Raw genomic sequence first — 20308 nt, forward strand, 5'->3', positions numbered from 1 at the left:
TGATACATTCTTCCATAAAAGGAAACCTAAGGGGCCAAGCGTCCCTTGGTTTGTGATTGGGGGCCACTGACATGACATTTATTTGTTAGGGGTTGCAAAATGGTGACTCTAAATGTTTTCTTCTTCTTCTTCTTCTTTTTTTCCTTTTCGTTTTCTTAGCCAGAGCACTTCTTTAAAGAAATGCTTCTGTTACCTACCATTTGGTCACCCAGGGGTAGAGTTCAGATAGGAAAGGCAGGGAAAATATACTTTCTTCTTTCCCTTTATGTCTAGCAAGATTCAAAATAAATTATAATTATACAATAATGAAAATTATATCATAAAAATTACATTACTGTGCGATAATACAAATTGGAGTACTCTATTCCGTAACGGTAACCAAGTCATTTTTATTGCTGTATCATTGTGAAGGTGCAGTGTTCAATCAGTGGCTTTATTTTGTTTAATTTTGTTTTCTGCAAAGATAAATAGGGCATACACCAAGTTATCATTTTAGGAACGAGGCTCGTTTAAGAGGCTGTCGCTTCCCTTTATATGAGAAAAACTGAACCCCTCCGGAGTTTAGCCCTGGGGAAAGCCAGAGTCAGCAACCAGATCCATTGCCCTCGGTTTCGCATTCGACTTTGTGGAACTGTATCTTCTTTGGGCTGTCTGCCATCCACCCTTACTTCCTAACAGCATGAGTTAACACCTAATTCTTTTCAGCAGAACATTTTTGCTGGGGAAAGAAAGAAAAGCAAAGAAAAAAACAGCTAATTCTTTTTTTTTGCAGTTTTTGGCTGGGGCAGGTTTGAACCTGCCACCTCTGGTATATGGGGGCTGGCACCCTTACTCCTTGAGCCACAGGCACTGCCCAAAACACCTAATTCTTTAGGGGAATCTAACTATAGTGTGGAGTCTGGGGTAAGAGTGTCTGTCACTTTCTCTAGGATTTTAAGAGGGCACAGTTGCTTCCCTCTCTGCTTGAGGGGCCTCTAGTGGGTTACTTGGCACCGGACAAACTTATCTCTGGGGATTGGGACTCAACAGGGGCCTGAGAGGACGATGAGGTGTCGCATGACTAACCTAAGCAGTGTGTCCTTGGAAGCTGCAGCATGGCTGCTGTGGTTTCTGCTGCCTTGTCCCTGGAGCCCCCTTGGCTCCTGATTGCTTTCTCAGCCTGCCCCTTGGCTTTTCACTGGATCTGTGAGCCCCTACTGTCACGCCCAGTAAAGCTCCCTGTGCTTAAGATAAGAGTCCATTTTGTTGCTTGCAGTCTGATGCCAACTACTTGCAATGAACAAGTCCTCAGAGAAATGTGGGAATTGGGGGTTAGTTATCTGGCTGACATTGGTTAGGAAGTTGAGCTGCCTCTGGGAGGCAATGGTAAAACAGTCATGCTGTCTGAAATCTCATGCAATCACAGGCTCATTTTGTAGCAAGATCTGAACAACCAGAATATGAAAAAGTCAGGATGCTAAGGTGGCTGCTTCTCACACCACTAGGAAGTTTTTAGGCATGTGAGTAACAAGTTCAAACCCCAAACCAAGCTACAACCGCATAAAGGATCTCACTTCTTACAGGATAGTACTCAGCACAAAACAGCTGTTGAAGTGACTGCCCCACTAGATCTACCGTGTGAAATTGGGTAGTATTGATTAGGACCAGGAGCATCCTAGAATTGAATTAAGTGGGATATGACCGAGGAAGGAGTTTCTTCACTTAGAAGGACCTTTGGTGTGTTCCTTTCTCCTTTGAGACTTTCTTCACCTGAGAGAGTCAATTTCCCAGAAAAAGCCAATTTTCTTCTTCCTATAGCCATCTTTCTAAACCCACAGCTAGGGGTTAAGAGCCCAGCATGCCCCCTGGAGGCCAAATCCAAAGAAATCTAACAGAAAGAAGCTGTGGACTTTGTTAATTTCTATCTATAAGATATTCGGGAATATAGGAAGGAATAGACTTTTTTTTTTTTTTTTTGAGACAGACTCTCACTGTGTCACCCTCGGTAGAGTGCTGTTGTGTCACAGCTCACAGCAATCTCAAACTCTCGGGCTTAAGTGACTCTTTTGCCTCAGCCTCCCAAGTAGCTGGGACTACAGGCCCCCACCACAACTCCCAGCTATTTTTTGTTGCAGTTGTTTAGTTGGTGGGGGCTGAGTTCAAACCTCCCACCTTTGGTGTATGTGGCTAGTGCCATAACCACTGTGCTACAGGGGCCAAGCCTTTTTTTTTTTTCTTTTTTTGAGACAGAGTCTCACTCTCTTGCCTAGGCTAGAGTGCAAGAGTGGCATCATCTAGTGGCATCATCATAGCTCACAGCAACCTCAAACTCTTAGGTTCAAGTGATCCTCCTTCCTCAGTCTCCTGAGTATCTGGGACTACAGGTGCCTGCCACAACACCTGGCTACTTTTTCTACTTTTTCTAGAAATGGGGTCTTGCTTTACTCAGACTGATCTTGAACTCCTGAGTTCAGGCAATCTACCTGCCTCAGCCTCTCAGAATGCTATGATTCCAAGCATGAGCCACAGTGCCCATTGAAAGGAATAGATTGAATGTATCTTTAGAATATCAGTATGGCACCTTCACATTAAATAATTCTAGACTCAAATTTAAGGCAAGAAGCTGGCTGTTGGTTTCAGTAGTTTGTAAAACCAGATTCAACACAACCATATGCTAAATGAAACTGAGCTACCAGAAGTCCTTGATACAGTGAAGAGGAATGGCTCTCAAGCTTTTGTGTGCATTAGAATCAGGCATGGGAGGGCCTTTGAAAACACATATGACTGAGCTCCACTCCCAGCGTTTGTTATTCAGGACAGCCGAGTTGAAGCCCTACTAGCCTGGGGACCACACTTTAAGAATCAAACAATCGAATTTTGAGGGAGAGGAATTTTGGAGTGGTTTGCCTACTCAAGCCTTCTCTTATCTTACCACCTGTCTTTTGAAAAACTGTTAATGTGACCCTTTGAATTTAACTGTATTGAGGTATAATTTACATAAAACAATGCACACATATATTTCAACAAATGTATACAAGTGTGTAACTCTGCAGTCAAAACAGGGAGTGTTTTCATCATCCAAAAACTTCTCTTCTATTCCTTTCTTTCCTGCTCCAAGCCCCAGGCAATCTATCCCTTATCTCCTTTCTGACATCTAGATTTTTTTCAAGAATTTCATATAAGGAAAATCATATTGTCTGGTTTCTTTTGCTGTGTGTAATGTTTTTAAAACTTAGATACATTGTTAAATCTATCAGTAATAGATTTAACTATGATCAATAAAATAGATCAGTAATAGATCTTTTTCATTGCTTGGTGGTATGGATATACCACATTTTGTTGATCTATTCATCTGTTGAAGGATATTTGGATCAGTTCCAGTCTTTGGCTATTATGGACGAACCTTCTAAAAACATTTATATACAATCCTTTGTACGGACACATATTTCCATTCATCTTGGGCAAATAACCTAGCAGTGGAATTGCTGAGTCACATAGTAACTGCTTGAGCATTCTACTTTCTTGACACTGTCACCAGCACTTGATATTATCACATTGTCACACTTATTTAACTTCAGCCATTCTGGTGAGTATGTCGGTTGTCTCTCATTGTAGTTTTAATTTGCATTACCTTGATGATTAATAGTGTTTAACATTACTGTTTCTTTTCTTCTGTTTTATCTTTTCAAATCTTTTGCCCCCCTCCCCCAATCACCACTTTTATTTTATTAATTATTGAGACAGAGTTTTGCTCTGTCACCCTGGGCAGAGTGCTATGGCATCATAGCTCACAACAACCTCAAACTCCTGGGCTCAACCAATCCTCTGGCCTCAGCCTCCCAAGTAGCTGAGACTACAGGTGCCTGACTAGTTTTTCTATTTTTAGTAGAAACAGTGTCTCACTCAGGGTGGTCTTAAACTCCTGAGCTCAAGCAGTCCACTTGCCTTGGCCTTCCAGAGTGCTGGGATTACAGGAATAAGTCACTGCACCCAGCTGCCGCTTTTTAAATTATTAGTCTCATTCAGTTTGTGAAAGTTTTTTTATATAGTCTGGTTATAAAGTTTTGTCAGATAAATATATCTATCACAAATATCTCTGGAGTCTTGGCTTGCCTTTTTACTCAATTAATGGTGAATTTCAAAGAGCAGAGAATTTGAATTAGGAAAGATCTAGTTAATCTAGTTGTGTGCATACATTTTATGCCTTTGAGGGTAGTATCAAAAATCTTTGCCTAACCCAAGATTATGAAGATTTTCTTGTATGTTTCTCCTAGAATTTTAATCTCGACTCTTCTAATGCTTGATATTTCTTTACATTTATTAAAGTATTCTTTAATTTCTTTCAGCAATGTTTTGTAGTTTTCAGTGTAAATATGTGTCTTGCACGTATTTTATCAAATTTATCCCTAGGAGTTTTATGGGTTTTGATGCCATTGTTAAATGGCTTAATTTTTTTCACTCATTTGTTGGTAGTATATATAGAAATAATATAGTATTTCTATATATACAATATATAGTATGTTGTAATATTGTAATACATTTTTATAATTTTTATATTTTTATAATATTTTATATAATTTTTTATATATTGTAATAATATTTTTATAATGTTACTATATAATACAATATAAATATATTGTATAGAAATACTATATTGACTTTGTATTTTACAACCTTGGTTAAGTCATTTATTAGTTTTAATTTCTTTTTTTAAAATGAAGGTTCTTTAGAATTTTCTGTCATATTACGTGCAAATAAACAGCTTTAGGTTTTCTTTCCCAATCTGTCTGCCGTTTATCCCCCTCTCATGTCCTGCAGCCTAGGACTTCCAGTGTGATGATGTTGATAGGAGTTGTGAGAATGGGTATCCTTGCCTTATTCCTCATCTTTTTTTTTTTTTTTTTTTGAGACGGTCTCCAGCTGTTGCTCTGGATAGAGTGCCTTGGTGTCATAGCTCACAGCAACCTCCAACTCTTGGGCTCAAGCGATCCTCTTGCCTCAAGTTTTTCTATATTTAGTAGGGACGCAGTCTTGCTTTTGCTCAAGCTAGTCTTGAACTCATGAGCTCAAGCAATCCACCCGCCTCGGCCTCCCAGAGTGCTAGGATTATAGGTGTGAGGCACCATGCCTGGCTCTTATTCCTCATCTTAAGGAGCCAGTCTCTATACCATAAAGTATCATTAGCTCTAAGTTATCTTTTTTGTAAATAGATGCCCTTTATCAGCTTGATTCCTAGTCTCTTGAGAATTTTTGTCATGAATAGATGTTGAATTTGATAAAAGTGTTTTCTGTGTCTATTAATATGATCATGTGAGTTTTCCTCTTTAGTCTGTTAATACCATGTATTACATTGATTTTTAAGTGTTGAGTCAGCCTTGCATTTTCTGGATAAACCCCTTTTTTTTTTTTTTTTTTTTTTTTTTGGTAAGAAAGAGGGTGTTGCTATGTTGTCAAGGCTAGTCTCAAACTCCTGGGCTCAACCAATCCTCCCATCGCAGCCTCCCAAAGTGCTGAGATTCCAGACATGAGCCACCACACCTGGCTAGAGCTGTTACTATTTATTAAAATTTTCAAGCTAGGTATCACACCAAGAATTTTGTTTGTACTACGTCATGCATTCTATAACCTCAAAGGCCAATATTTACAATGACAGACAAAACCAGACCCAGAGGTTTGGCAAACTACTGTCCATGGGCCAAATACAGTTGGTTGCTTGTTGTATAAACACATTTTTATTGAAGCACAGCTGTGCTCATTTAGTTATGTGTGGTCTTTAGTTGCTTTGTGCTACAATGGCAGAATTAAATTGCGTAATGGACTATATAAACTCACAAGGCCTAAAATCTTTACTTTCTAGACCTTTACAGAAAAAGTTTGCTGAGCCCTGATGTAGTGATTCTTAACCCTGGTCACATATTGGAATCACCTAGAGAATGGTCTAAAAACTACTACCATGTTTCCCCAAAAATAAGACCTACCCCAAAAATAAGCCCTAGCAGGATTTCTATGCATGTTAAATATAAGCCCTACCCCTGGTAAGACCTAGTGATGCCCGTGGCCATGCAGATACAGCATGCACTTTGGCGTGGAGAGGAATAAGACATCCCCTGAAAGTAAGCCCTAGTGTATCTTCTTGAGAAAAAATAAATATAAGACAGTGTCTTATTTTCAGGGAAACACAGTATCTAGATCTCACTCCCAGAAATTCTGATGCAATGGCTTTGGGCTGACTAGGGCACTGGATGTTTTAAAAGCTTCCCAGGTGATTTGACTTGGCAGCCAAGGCTGAGAACTACCGGCCTGGAATCAGACTTGGTATTTGTATTCATTTTAGTGTCCACCCCCACACTGATTATTGTACTGTGCATTTAGGGTTACAAAGCACTCATCTAAAGCAGTAGTTTGGTTAGCATCCACCGGTAAACTGGTTGGTATGGAGGGGTGTTGGAAGTCAAGTATGGAATGAATGTGAGTGAGGACAGAAGACTTAGTTTTTCAATTAGGTCAGGCACCAACTTGTAAAGTATTTTGAACCCCCAAATTAGTATTTCACAAGCAAAAGAGGCAAGTTTTGCCTTTAAAATAGTAAACTAATAATCCAACAAAATCATAGCATTTAAAAGAAAATATGCCTAAGAGTCTGTATCTAGGGAGGTAACTCAGAGAGACCTGCAATGACCTACTTTACTCATTCAGAGACAGTCTCACTCCATTGCCCAGGCTACAGTGCCCTGGGGCCATCCTACCTCACAGCAACCTCAAACTCCTGGGTTCAACTGGTCTTCCTACCTCAACCTTCCAGAGTGCTAGGATACTGCCCTGAGCGACTGGCGTCCAGCCTGCAACTGACACTTTAAATCAGTGGTTCTCAACCTCTGGGTTGCAACCCACAGGCACTGTAATAAAGATCCACGGCATTAGGAAGGTTGAGAACCACTGCTTTAAATCAAAGGTTGTTAACCCTGGAGAGCTTTCCAAAAATACTATATACTTCTGGGAATCCACTTCAGACCAGTCCTATTGGAATTTCTGAAATTAAGACCCTCACAGTAAAATTTCTTCAAAAGTCCCAGCTGAATCCTACATGAATCTAGGAATGAAGACCACTGGCATAAATACAAAAATAAAAGCAGCAGCAAAAAGACCATCTGAAAGTACTATGCGTGATTGCCAAGTTCTACATTTAAAGCATCAGATTTTCCATTTAAACAATACTCATTAATTTCATAGTATCTGCTAATGGTTGGGAAGGGTATTTACTATTCCTAGAATTAAGGTACAGAAGAACAGGCAGCACCTATGGCTCAGTGGGTAGGGTGCTGGCCCCATATACTGAGGGTGGTGGGTTCAAGCCCAGCCCCAGCCAAACTGCAACCAAAAAATAGCTGGGAGTTGTGGCAGGCACCTGTAGTCCCAGCTACTTGGGAGGCTGAGGCAAGAGAATCACCTAAGCCCAAGAGCTGGAGGTTGCTGTGAGCTGTGATGTCACAGCACTCTACTGACGGCGATAAAGTGAGACTGTCTCCAAAAAAAAAAAAAAGTACAGAAGAATTCTCTAACTTCCTTTATTAGTTAAAAGATAATACATCTAGAAATAATCTATTAGTGAATCTTCATTATTTCTATATTTTCTCATTATTTAAGTGTAAAGTAGGTTGACAAATGTGTTGGCAAGATGATTTAAAACCTAATAGGAGCAAAAGAGTTTTTATTTTATTTTTTGCAGTTTTTTGGCCTGGGCTGGGTTTGAAGCCGCCACATCTGGTACATGGGGCTGGTGCCCTACTCCTTTGAGCCATACGTGCCACCCCAGATTTTTTTTTTAAGTGTCATTTATCTTAACGTTTGCTAGTGTTAGCCTACTTTTTTTGATACTTGTATCAAAAATATACTCTCTTATATTTAACAGAGTGCAGTGGCATCATCATAGCTCACTGCAACCTCAAACTCTGGACTTCAAGTGGTCCTCCCGCCTTGGTCTCCCAAAGTGCTAGGATTACAGGTGTGAGCGACTATACCCAGCCACTACTGACATTTTGAACCAAATTAACTCTTAGTTAAGGGGAGCAAGCTGTAGATGTAGAAAGTTTGAGAATATTTATTAGTAAATTTTAAGATATAAAATGACCTTCAGGGTCTCCAACCAGTTACATGACTATAAATGGATGTCTCTTGCATTACAGGATGTTTGGCTGCATTTGTGACTTCGACCCACTAAATGCCAGCTGCAGCTCACAAAGTTGTGACTATAAGAAAAGTCTCTAGACACTGCCCAAGTTTCAAATCAGTAACTTATTTAATAAAAGATGCTACTAAAATATTGATAATCAAAACATTTTTAATTGGGAAAGATGACCCACTCACTAAAGTTCTAAAAATTTTAATTTTTATACAGGTTCATAAAAAATCCTTGTAACAAAGAAAAACCATGGTTAAGATTTATTTTTAAATAAATTGCTACAGAATTTGCTCATGGATTCATAGTGTATAAAAAAAGTTCTAATTTTTTAATATAAGCTTCTTATATATAAATTAAGAACAAGGAAACATTAGTTTTCTTTAACAGTGTTACCTGGTAATATATAAAATACATATTGAGTGAAGTACAACAGTTTAACCTGCATTTGATTGATTTTACTTTTTTTTTTTGGAGACAGAGTCTTACTTTGTCACCCTTGGAAAAATGCTGTGGCATCACAGCTTCTAACAATGTCAAACTCTTGGGCTCAGTGATCCTCTTACCTCAGCCTCCTGAATAACTGGGAGTACAGGCACCTGCCACAACACCTGGCTCTATTTTATTTTTAGAGACGGGAGTCTTGTTCTTGCTAAGGCCGGTCTCCAACTCCTGATCTCAAGCAATCACCCATGTCAGCCTCCCAGAACTCTAAGATTACATGTGTGAGCCACTGTGCCTGGCTCTTTAATTTTACATTTTAAAGACTAAAATCAAAACCTCTAAATTTATACTTTTCAATCTGAAAAAATTAGAGAACAGCTATAATTCTAAAATAGCATCAGCACAGCAAATATTCTTATGCATATTAATGGACTATACTGAAACAAAACGAACCTGTTACACTATACTCAATTCCAAGTGTTGCTACTAAAATCAATTACAAATGTTTATTCTAAAAGATGCTACTATAAAGTTCACAGAATCAACTCCTGATACTGGTCACTCAATATTAAATTTATGGAATATCTAGAAAATAGGTTAAACTGGAATCTGCGGACTGTTTTATAATATTCATGAGCAACCGCTTTTTTAAAGACATAGAAGGTGACTGTTAAATATAAATGAGGAACTTTAAAATCATCTCCCTGTAGTGCTTTCAAATGTCACATAACCATAAACCAAAGGTCCAAGTGAGTTAAAATGATCACTGATACCACTTTCACAAAGCTTCTCACGTCAGCACTTTTAATGTCGTATACATCACATCACAGTAAAAAGACAACCATAAAGAAGATGCGGCCCCTCTGTTTTCACAAACAGCACGATGCATTACAGTAAACCAAGTTTATATTCCACCATCAGGTGTGGTTCTCCCATTACTTCACTTTGTGATGGATCTGAAAACAAACAAAAACAAACATTTTAAAAGGGTCTCCAAAAAAAAAAATAAACTCAATGGTTTCACTTACACAGTCAAAACCAACCTAAAGTCACAGAAAAATAAGACCAATGATTACCTGGGGCCAGCATGGGGGGACTGACTGCAAAAAGACCAAGGGAACTTTGGGAAGTGACGAAAACATTCTACATATTGCTTGAGGGGGCCCAACTGTATCTATTTATTAAAACTCACAGAACTGCACACTTAAAAATAGGTGACTCTACTATTGAGTCAATTCTGCTTCAATATAATTGATTTTTAAAAAATTGATTTAAAAAGTTTTCCTTTATCAAGGTTCTTAAGTGTTCTTGTGGCTTCCCACATGACTCTGGCAACAATCTTTCTTTTAACCTTTTTTTGGATTATATATATTTTTAATTTCAGGTTAATATGCGGGTATACATGATTAGGTTACACTGTTTGTGTTTCTAAGCTAAAGTTCCAGTTGTAGTTGAGCCCTCATCCAGCTATATACCCTTACATTGCGCCCATGAGGTGAGAGCTTACCATTCCAATCTCTTTATTTGCAAAAATGTCTTATCAGAAAATAATACAGATTGTTTTCTGCTATGTTGGATACACACAACATAAACCAGAATTCTAAAGCTATAATACCTTAAAAATCTTCACTCTCTGGTGTTTATAGATAAATTAGACAAGTCTTATTAACTGTGATAACATACATAAAAGAATCACTTTTAAAAGTAATACCAATAGTAAGCTCCCTAAAGACAAAGCATTTTTTCTTCTTTGCCTCCTAATCCTCAACATAGGACTAGAAACAGAATAAGAACTTAATGAACTAAACTGCAGTTATGAGGAACTGTTTGCATTATAATGACAACCATCAGTAACACTTCAATACAGCCATCATGTATGTTTCTTCATTGGACCTTTTTAAGTTAGAAGGTCAGTAAACGAAGAAACAGCAAATGAAGGTGCTAAGGTGAAGAAGTTCCCTGTATATGTATGCACAGTTCCCACAAAAAGGAAGCTATCCCAAAGTAGAATGGGTCTCATTATGATAAAAATCATCTACCACCTCAGTTCAGCAATCAATACTTTAGTCTGAATCCCTGTCACACACTGAAGTAGCCTTAGCAACAACTGATACTGCTCCCATCATCAATAAATCGCTGTGCATATAAAAGGCATTCAAAGCCTAAACTTAAAACAGACATCTGCTGCAGTATTGTTTTATGTTAGTGAAGTCAGAAAAAATCAAGTATCCATTAATACACATATTGATGTATCCTGCATACTGTTAGATAAACACAGGATGATATCAACTGCTTAAAAAAAATACACAGAGCAATGCCAAATATTTTTTGACTACATATAATTGTAGAAAGACACAGGAAGAAAGGCTGGAAGCAAAGACTAACTAAAACAACAAGTTACCATATTTTTGTTGTGTATAATGCTCTCCTGTGTATAATGCACAGCCACATTTTTGGCCCAAACTTTCAGGAAAAAAATAGTTTTATTTTATTTTTATTTTTTTGAGATAGCCTCACTTTGTTGCCCTTAGTAGAGTGCCATGTTGTCCTAGCTCACAGCAACCTCTAACTCTTGGGCTCAAGAGATCCTCTTGCCTCAGTTTTTCTATTTTTACTAGCGACAGGGTCTTGCTTTTGCTCAGGCTGGTCTCAAACCTGTGAGCTCAAGCAATCCACCTGCCTTGACCTCTCAGAGTGCTAGGATTATAGCTGTGAGCCACCATGCCCAGCCTTTTAATTTTTTAATTCATATTTTATTTCTTTATAATAGCTACTTGCTTTTTATATTATAAAGGAATTTTGGCATTTATTTTTTAACATAGTTACACTTGCAATGCATAAGCATAAATAAAAGAATTAAAAACATTCACACAGATACAGAATTGGTACCACCCATGTATAACATGCATCTTTATCCCTCAAAAATTTTGGCCAAAATACACATTATACATGGCACAATATGATAATTAGGAAATGAGGGAGAAAAATGAGATTGGGGTAATTATAGGGACTCTCAGTTTCAGTGATAATGTTTTAAATTTTTGAACAGAGAATAAACTAACTTTCTAAATCCTGATTAATAAAGAATGCACTTATTAAATAAATCACGTGCACCAACAGACAGCATAACTGTCTTTACATAACAACCATGTAAACTAGGCACTGGCCAAAGACTGGTTCTCATACCTGCTGTCCCCCAGCTCACAAGATGACTCTGAGGGGTGACAGAGCCTCTCCTGAGCCTCAATTTGCACATCTTCCAGTGAGGGGACTGAGCAAATGAGAGGCTCCTTCCATCATTAAAGAAAAAGCTAATTTCAATTTCACCAGTACCTTCCTCAGAGACCTTTCCCCTTCCTGTAAAACGTGTAGACATTTCTTACTGAAGTACTTCACTGATGAGTAGGCAAAAACTTCAGCCCAAATACTTATTCTTCACACAGTGTTCAGATTACAAAAATCAGTTCCTCATTATAAACCTCAAACTGTATTCTGGGTCAAAGGTGATGAGGAGAATGTGGGGAGCCAGAGCTGTAAACACCTACTACCGACCAGGCACCCACGAGGGATCAAGTGCTGGGGATACAATGGTTAATGAGACAAATCCTCAGCTCTTCTGAGGCTTGTATTTAAGTTGGGGAGAAAAAAAGTATGAAACAAGGAAAGTGTCGGGTAAGTACTAAGCACAGAATTAATGTAAGATGGGCTGACAGAGTGACTGGGGGCCTACTATAGCTAGTCAAAGAAAGACTCTCTAAAGAAGTTACATTTAACATCTGAAAAATGAGGGGGAAATTATTCTACGTAGCAAGAAATGAAGGCCCGAAGGTAAAGACGTAAATACCCTGTATATTATGCACAGTTTCCATAAGAAGGAAACTACCCCCAAACAGGACAGGTGTCACTGTGATAAAAATCATCTACCTAAACAGGTTCTTTCCAGGTATATCTACCTCAGAGAGAAGCAAAGAACAAATAAAAAAGGATGCCAAGTTAGCTAGTGATCTTTTAAAACATGTACTTCTAACACATTATACTCTTGATCTAAAAACAATTTTTTTAATTTTTCAAGAAGAGATTTTCGTTGTCCCAGGTTCAAGTGATCTTCCCACCTCAGCTTCCTGAGCAGCTGGGCCTACAGGTGCATGCCACCATGCTTGGCACTATCTTTGCTTAGAACCACTCAATGTCTTTCCACTGCATTCTAGAGAAACTCCAAAGGTCTTTTTGTGGTCTGTAGGCCCTGGTGTATCTGTCCCCTGCCTGACTTTTCCACCTCATTCTCTCTACTTTGCTCCACCATTTGGGCCTTCTTAAAGTGCTCTTATGTGTGTCAAGAGTCAATTCTCTGTACCTTACAATTGTGCACATCTCGGTAGCAGACAGCTGTACTAATTGCCTTTGTTCTGGGCTATCTTTCCAAGGCTGTTTCTAAAGTAAACAACCTCAGAAAACAGAGGAGCACAGGACAGTTACAAGAATAAGATGCTCTGAAGTTGCAGTTCCTCTCCAGCAAAGAGACATACTGTAGGTGCAGGAATCACCTGATTCTCTTCATGCCCTCTGAGCACCAAAAGAAATACTGATATTCTGGTTACTGTACGGAGTATGAACTGTCCGTTAGAATCTTGTGTCTTCTGGTAGCATCCATGCATCCATGGCAGGCTACATGTGAGCTTATAAGATCTCAAACCCTTCAGAGCTCTTCAGCTGTTCTCAGGTTAGAGATCACGAAAAGACCCCAAACATACTGTCTCCTCTGCCTGAAATATTCTTCCCTCTACATGTAGCTCAACTAATTCATGTCTTTCAATAATCTATCTATGTGTCATATTCCCAGAAGCACTTGCCTCTTGCAAACTCAACAACATCCTTCTTATTCCTAGAACTTAACACAATTTATGCTTGTTTTATTTACCTAACGTTTGCTTCTGGCATTAGGAGGCACAGATGTTTAGTTCACTGCTTCTATTTTCAGAGCCTAGCCTAGTGCCTGACATATAAAAAGTATTTGACTGACTAAACAAATGCTTAGTAAGTCCCTCTCCCTTTTTCTACACAGAGTTATCAGAGTAGATATATATATATATTATATATATACACATACACATTTTTTTGTTTGTTTGTTTTTTCTTTTGGAGAGTCTCCTTTTGTCACCCTTGGTAGAATGCCCAAGCATCAAAGATCATAGCAACCTGAAACTCCTGGGTTCGAGTGATCCTTCTGCTTCAGCCTCCTGAGTGGCTGGGACTACAGGCACCCACCACAGTGCCCACAACGCCCAGCTAGTTTTTCTATTTTAGTAGAGACAGGGTCTTGCTCTTGCTCAGCCTGCTCTCTAATTCCTGAACTCAAGCAATCTACCCACCGAGGCCTCCCAGAGTGCTTAAATTACAGGCATGGGCCACTGTACCTGGCCCAAACCAGATTATTAAATGAGTGTATTTTCATAACTAAGTAGAAGTTATGACTACATAGACCTGAACTATCACCTCACTAGTTTTAAATGAGATCTAAGTTCCATGTAAAAGCTAAGAATCCTAGCTTTTCCTGCACTTAAAACATTCCCTCAAGGAAGATTCTCATAAAGGAGGCTCACTAGACTTCTGTTATGTCCACAGCATTTCCTTACCGGACATTAGCAGCCAAGCAAAACTAATAAAACTCAATCCTGTTGGGCTTTTCTACTTCTCTGGGACATAATGAACAGAGGCAGTACCGAACAGGATTATATTTGTTTATCTTCCTCGGGACCAGAAAAAATAGAGGATGCTGTGTGTATTGTTCTTACTTAAAACTCATCTCATACTTAATACAATTATTCAGGGAATTTTGTTAAAAATGACAAGGTTCTTCTTTCCTACTCATCATCTCTACAAGTACAAAAATCATTCTCAGGGGGACCATTTTTTAAAGACTACAGTCATTTAAACATTAATCCACATACACACACACAAAGAAATCTGAGCACCATTCACCTTCCCCAAATGTGAATAATGAAACAACTCTCGTGGTTTCAGCCACTCTAGGAATACTGTATCAGACTGACACAGCAGACTTGATGCTCAGGACATGAAAGGAATGACTGCCATTACTCCACTGAAATGACTGTAGCCTTAGAATTTCATAAATTCTTTTCACTTTTAAGGACAGTTATTAACATTAAACTTTTTCTTACTGCAGCAAATAACATAAGTGAATCCAATTGGCTTAAGCTTCATAAAGGCAAAACTTTTGTCTGTCATGTTTGCTGCTGCCCCTTGTATAATACAGGAGATCCATACAAAGGTAATGAGTGACAACTTACCATTAAGAATATCTTCAAATCCAATAGTCTCATCATTACCTCTCAAAATATCCAGTGAAAGGTTTGAACTTGAAAGAAATGGAAGACGCTGAACCTTTGGGAAAAGTATAAAAGGGCAAGATCACAAAAAAATGTAACACATAACCTAATTTCATTCTCTATACCAGTTTAACCAGGGGAAGAGGGATAGTTCATATTTTAGACACCAAGTTTTTAAATTCAAAATTCCTCTAAACTTTACTGACAATATAACAATGAAATTATATTAGCACTTAATAATACCATCAGGTTTGCACACATTTTGAGGTTTTACCTCTGTCCAAGGAAACTACAGCACATAACCACGTGATGAAACGTAAAATCCCAAAGCCTAACAGCATGTCACATTCCTGATACGTGTGGGGTGATCAAATTCCTGAAGAAATTCCAAGTCAGTGACAGCACATTCTACTCAGTAACAGATTACTACATTTCCTATGTTGTTTCATACTGCTCACTGTACAAAAGTAAGGTACAACCATTTCAAACAGTAGCAGTAAGCAGAAATGAGGATCAAAGTCACTTGTGGAGCCTTTAAAAACACAATGCCATTACCAAGTAATGTGATCTTTTTTTTTTTTTCCAGGTATTAAATACACAGCAGACTGACTCCTAAGTGTAATAGAGAAAGCATAAGCTATGGAGGCAGGATAATCAAAATTCAAATTCTGACTCTATCCCTTACCAATTATATGGTTTGGGGCAAGTTACCTGACCCATCTCAGCTTCAGTTTCCTCATCTGTAAAACAGGATAATCCTATCTTCCTTTGAAAAATTATAGTAAGGTGTGGTGTAAAGTATCTAGTGACTAGTATAGTCATTGGCATGTAGGTGGTACTCCATAAACTTTAATGTAGCCAAACCAAAATTTTAGTTTTTCTATTCTTTGTTAGTTATCCAGGAGTTATAATTAAAATCAATATAGATAAATTTAGATAACTACCAAAAGACTGTCAAAAGAGTAACAGGTAATCAGTGATATGATATTAGTATTTTAAACATAATCACACCTTTAGAATCTAAGCAGGCAGTTATACTCAGATTTCTCCCCACCCCCTAAAATATATCTAGATTAAAGAGACTATTTCTAATTACTAATGGCCTATAGAGTTATTTAAATCTTTATAGCGTGGAAAAATTCCTCTGGATTGTCAAGCCTTTAAAAGAAAAAGGAAATGGAGAGGAAAGAGGAGAAAGAGCAACAGAAATAGGAGCCTGTAAATTAAACCAGGCAGGAAGGGGTCTGGTAGTTAGATCAGAGGTACAGGAAGGCATCACCAGCAGGAATGACAGGCAACAATTCTTGTCAAGCAAGAGTTGCTAAAGGATATGGGAAAAGGTCAGAAATCTGGGCAAAGATTTTTGGATTAAACAGTATTAAAAACTTAAGTTCAAAATTAGAGCAATATGTCAAAATCTGAGTAATATACAGGAAAATAAAGGGAAGACTAACAATTTTTTGTCAAGCATGTTACTTCATTTAATCTTCAGAATAACCCTAAGCCAGCAGTTCTCAACCTGTGGTTGAGACTCCTTTGGAGGTCAAACGATCCTGTCACAGGGTTGCCTAAATACATCCTGCATATCAGATATTTACATTACAATTCATAATAGTAGCAGAATTATAGTTATGAAGTAGCAACAAAAATGATTTTATGGTTGGGGTCACCACAGCACAAGGAACTGTATTAAAGGGTCATGGCATTAGGAAGGTTGAGAATCACTGTCCTAAGCTGTTTTTTTGTTTTTTGTTTTTTGTTTTTTGAGACAAGAGTCTTACTTTGTAACCCTGGGTAGAGTGCTGTGGTATCATAGATCACAGTAACTTCAAACTCTTGGGCTCAAGTGATCCTCTTGCCTCAGCCTCCCGAGTAGCTGGGACTACAGGTGACCACCATAACACCCTGCTATTTTTAGAGACAAGGTCTAGCTCTGGCTCAGGCTGGTCTCGAACTCAAGAGCTCAGGCAATGCACCTGCCTCCCAGAGTGCTAGGATTACAGGCATGAGCCACTCACTGCACTCGGCCCCCAAGCTGTTCTTAATACTCTCTCCACTTCACATTAAAAAGAAAGAAAAAAATCTGAGGTTCAGAAAAGGCTCTAACTTGGTGATACTTTTAAGACTAGAAGATGGCAGAACCAAGATTCAGACCTAGGTTATTCTGATTTAAAGCCATGTTATTTTAGAGCTTTATTGTCTAGAGAGAAGAACTCAAAGCAGCTTCTAGAATGACTTATCCAAATACAATTGATGGTATTAATAGAATTGAGTAAGACACAATCCATACTAGTAAGAAAAACATTGTGAACAAACCAAATGGTGAAAGAACATAATCAGAAAACTGAGGTAGTTTAGGAGGGTGTGCAGTATGGTGGGAAACAAAGAGAAGCCATGTCAAAGGGATGAGCAGCATGATCAAATTTGTATTTTGCAAAAATCATTCTAGCTATAGTGTGAACAAAGGCTGAAGGGGCAACAGGGATGAGTGTTGCAGTAATGAAGAAGCATGGCAGGGTGAGAACCAATGTAGCAGGAATGGTGAGACGATTATAATAGACTGGATGATCTGGGGAGGGGGCTGAGAGGCTGGGGTATTATGTGAGACAACCTAGTCTAAATCTCTCATTTGTGCCTTAGGTACAAAACCTATTCATACACTATAAGGAGTATATGAGGAATGAGTCACTTTGTACTTGTACATGTGAAACTCCAACTGGAGGACACGTTTACAGATGATGGGAATTGGGAGTTATAGCATATAAATGGTAACTAAAGCCATAGGAACAAGAAGGAAATTGGGTGAGGAACAGACAGAATCTGGTGTCCTAGCATTTTAGGGAATGGACAAAAGGAATCTACACAAACACACCTGAGAGTAAGAGTTCGGAGAGGAGGAGGAGGAATAGGGAAAGTGCTGATGTTCTAAAACCCAAGGGAAGGAATGAGCCAGTAGTATCAAAGATCAAGTAAAATGCAGGCAAAAAAATGTCCCCATTGTTGCACTGATGTGATCAGGTGATGAGACAGACTAGAGTGGATTAAATGAACAGGAGGTAAAGGAGTACATAAAACAAACACAGACAACTTTTTCAAGAACTCAACTTGCAAAAAGCACATTCAATGAAAGAAAATTGTTACTATACAGGATTTAAAATTGACAGAATTTTTGTTTTATTTAGTTTTAAAAGAAAAAAGAGGTTCAAATATGTGTAAATGCTGCTGCTAAGACAGGGCAGAGGGTGGCTGAAGACATCAGATAAAGAATATCTCAACTTGGAAATTCCTAGACGTGTCAAATTCAACGCAACCCACAAATACAAACAAAAAAATAGGGAAAACATGAAAGCAGATGTAAGTAAGTTTTTAGACACTGAGCCGGTAATTAGGAGTTCCATTTAATGACTTCTTTTTTCCTCTACGAAGTAGGAATCAAGGTCATATCCTATAAAGAAGAATAAGTTGTAAAGCAGCAGAGAAGAGAAGGTTTGAATAGCCAGTATGAAAACAGAAGAGTCCTCAAGATTGGTATCATCACATACAGTACACATACACACTTAGATCCATAAACTCACCTGCTGCACTGCCTTGAATTCCATCTGTAGTTTTAGTGGAGCAAATAGACCTTGGATGTTTCTCAGTGTGGAAAAATTCATCTTATCTTGGTTGAGCTGGAACTACAAAAGACAATGTAATGTTAAATGTAAAGATTTTAATATTCATAATATAAACTAAGTATTTTTATTAATTCCTCCTTATAAATTTTAGGATGTATGTCTGTATTTTACTCAGCACGCAGGTGTACTTAAAAATTTTTTTTGCAGGTCTTGACCTCCTGGCCTAAAACAATCCTCCTGCCTCTGCCTGTCAAAGTTTTACAATTCAGAGTGTGAGCAACTGCCTATGGCCCATACTTTCACTAGTGTAAAATTATTACCTAAATTTTGGACTTACAAAAGTAATAAATTAGGAATGTTTTTCATATTTCCAGGGTATATTTATAAGGCATGATCATATTTCTGTGCTTTTGATTAAAAGTTCTATAAAACTGGAAGTGGTATCATTTGAGATTTAGAAAATGTCACATACACTGGCTTAGAATTTCTAAATATGAAAGTATACATTTCAAAGAGTTTAGTAAAATAAATAGACCATTATACCATCCTATTAAATAAACTGTAATGTTTTAAACTTCACTTTTTTTTCAGTAATTGACTTGGGGAAAAAAAATTCCAAACTCTGAAAAGTCCATTCAATTTGTACTGGGTTCAATCAGCAACTTTTTTCTGGAATGATCATAACTTAATGTACCTCAGGCGAAATGAATCAACTTGACTCATGGAGTCTAAAACACATAATTTCCCCAAATAACTCTTAAGGATAGTAAATATGATATGCAAACAGACTGCTGTTTATCTGAGTTTATCTGAGCTAAGGTAAATAAGTAATGAGGTAAAGTGACTTCTTGTCATTTTGTTTTTAATACTGTATTCTCTGGATAAGATTTTTTTCTAACAGTCACCAAAAAGATGGTTTTGATCAAAAATCAATTGAGAAATTAGTGCCTACTTAGAACATGATTATGAAGTTTGAAAGTAAGATTATGGTTTTTAATTAGCTTGACATAGCAAAATTTTCACATGGTCATTAGGGAAAATCTGCAATATTTTATTGTGAATATATAATCTGAAGTTCTAAGCCAAGGGTTTCCTTTAAATATTAAGATAACCTCATGATAACTAAATATGATTTTTAAAGAAATCGGTCTTGGGCTTGGCACCTGTAACTCAGCGGTTAGAGCGTCAGCCACATGCACTGGAGCTGGTGGGTTGGAACCCTGCCCCAGCCTGCTAAACAAACAAACAAAATAGCCAGGCAGTGTGGCAGGTGCCTATAGTCCCAGCTACAAGGGAGGCTGAGGCAAAAGAATCACTTGAGCCCAAGAGTTGGAGGTTGCTGTGAGCTGTGATGCCATGGGACGCTACTGAGGGCAACACAGTGAGACTCTGTCTCAAAAAAAAAAAGAAAGAAAGAAAGAAAGAAATTAATCTTGCTATATACTTGGAATGTAGCTGACTATTCACAGGTACAGCCTCAAAATCCTGGGCTCAAGCAAGCCTCCTGCTTCAGTCTCTTAAGTAGCTAGGAGTAGGTATATGTTACCACACTCAGCAATAAATATAATTTCATGTAGAAAAATTCAATTTGTATAAACCTTGACAAATCCAAACTCATGTGTATCATATTGTAATAAGATATTATAACTGCACGGCTCGGCGCCTATAGCTCAACCGGCTAAGGCGCCAGCCACGTACACCTAAGGTGGTGGGTTCGAATCCCCAGCCCGGACCCGCCAAACAACA

At 38.1% G+C, this 20308-nt stretch overlaps 1 protein-coding gene across 1 annotated transcript in view; it reads right to left on the bottom strand.

Moving 5' to 3' along the window:
- Positions 1-9375: 9375 nt before the first annotated feature.
- Positions 9376-20308, bottom strand: part of POMP (proteasome maturation protein) — a 19785-nt gene continuing 8852 nt past the window's right edge. Inside the window, exons 4-6 of the mRNA XM_003797611.3 lie at positions 18521-18622; positions 14907-15000; positions 9376-9555 (exon numbers count right to left, since the gene is read on the bottom strand). Coding sequence (XP_003797659.1) covers positions 9488-9555; positions 14907-15000; positions 18521-18622 — 264 coding nt within the window. The 3' untranslated portion in view covers positions 9376-9487. The remainder of the gene's footprint in view (positions 9556-14906; positions 15001-18520; positions 18623-20308) is intronic.

Source organism: Otolemur garnettii, unplaced genomic scaffold (genome assembly GCF_000181295.1).
Source record: "Otolemur garnettii isolate 467f Iridium unplaced genomic scaffold, OtoGar3 scaffold00120, whole genome shotgun sequence".
Lineage (NCBI taxonomy): Eukaryota > Metazoa > Chordata > Mammalia > Primates > Galagidae > Otolemur > Otolemur garnettii.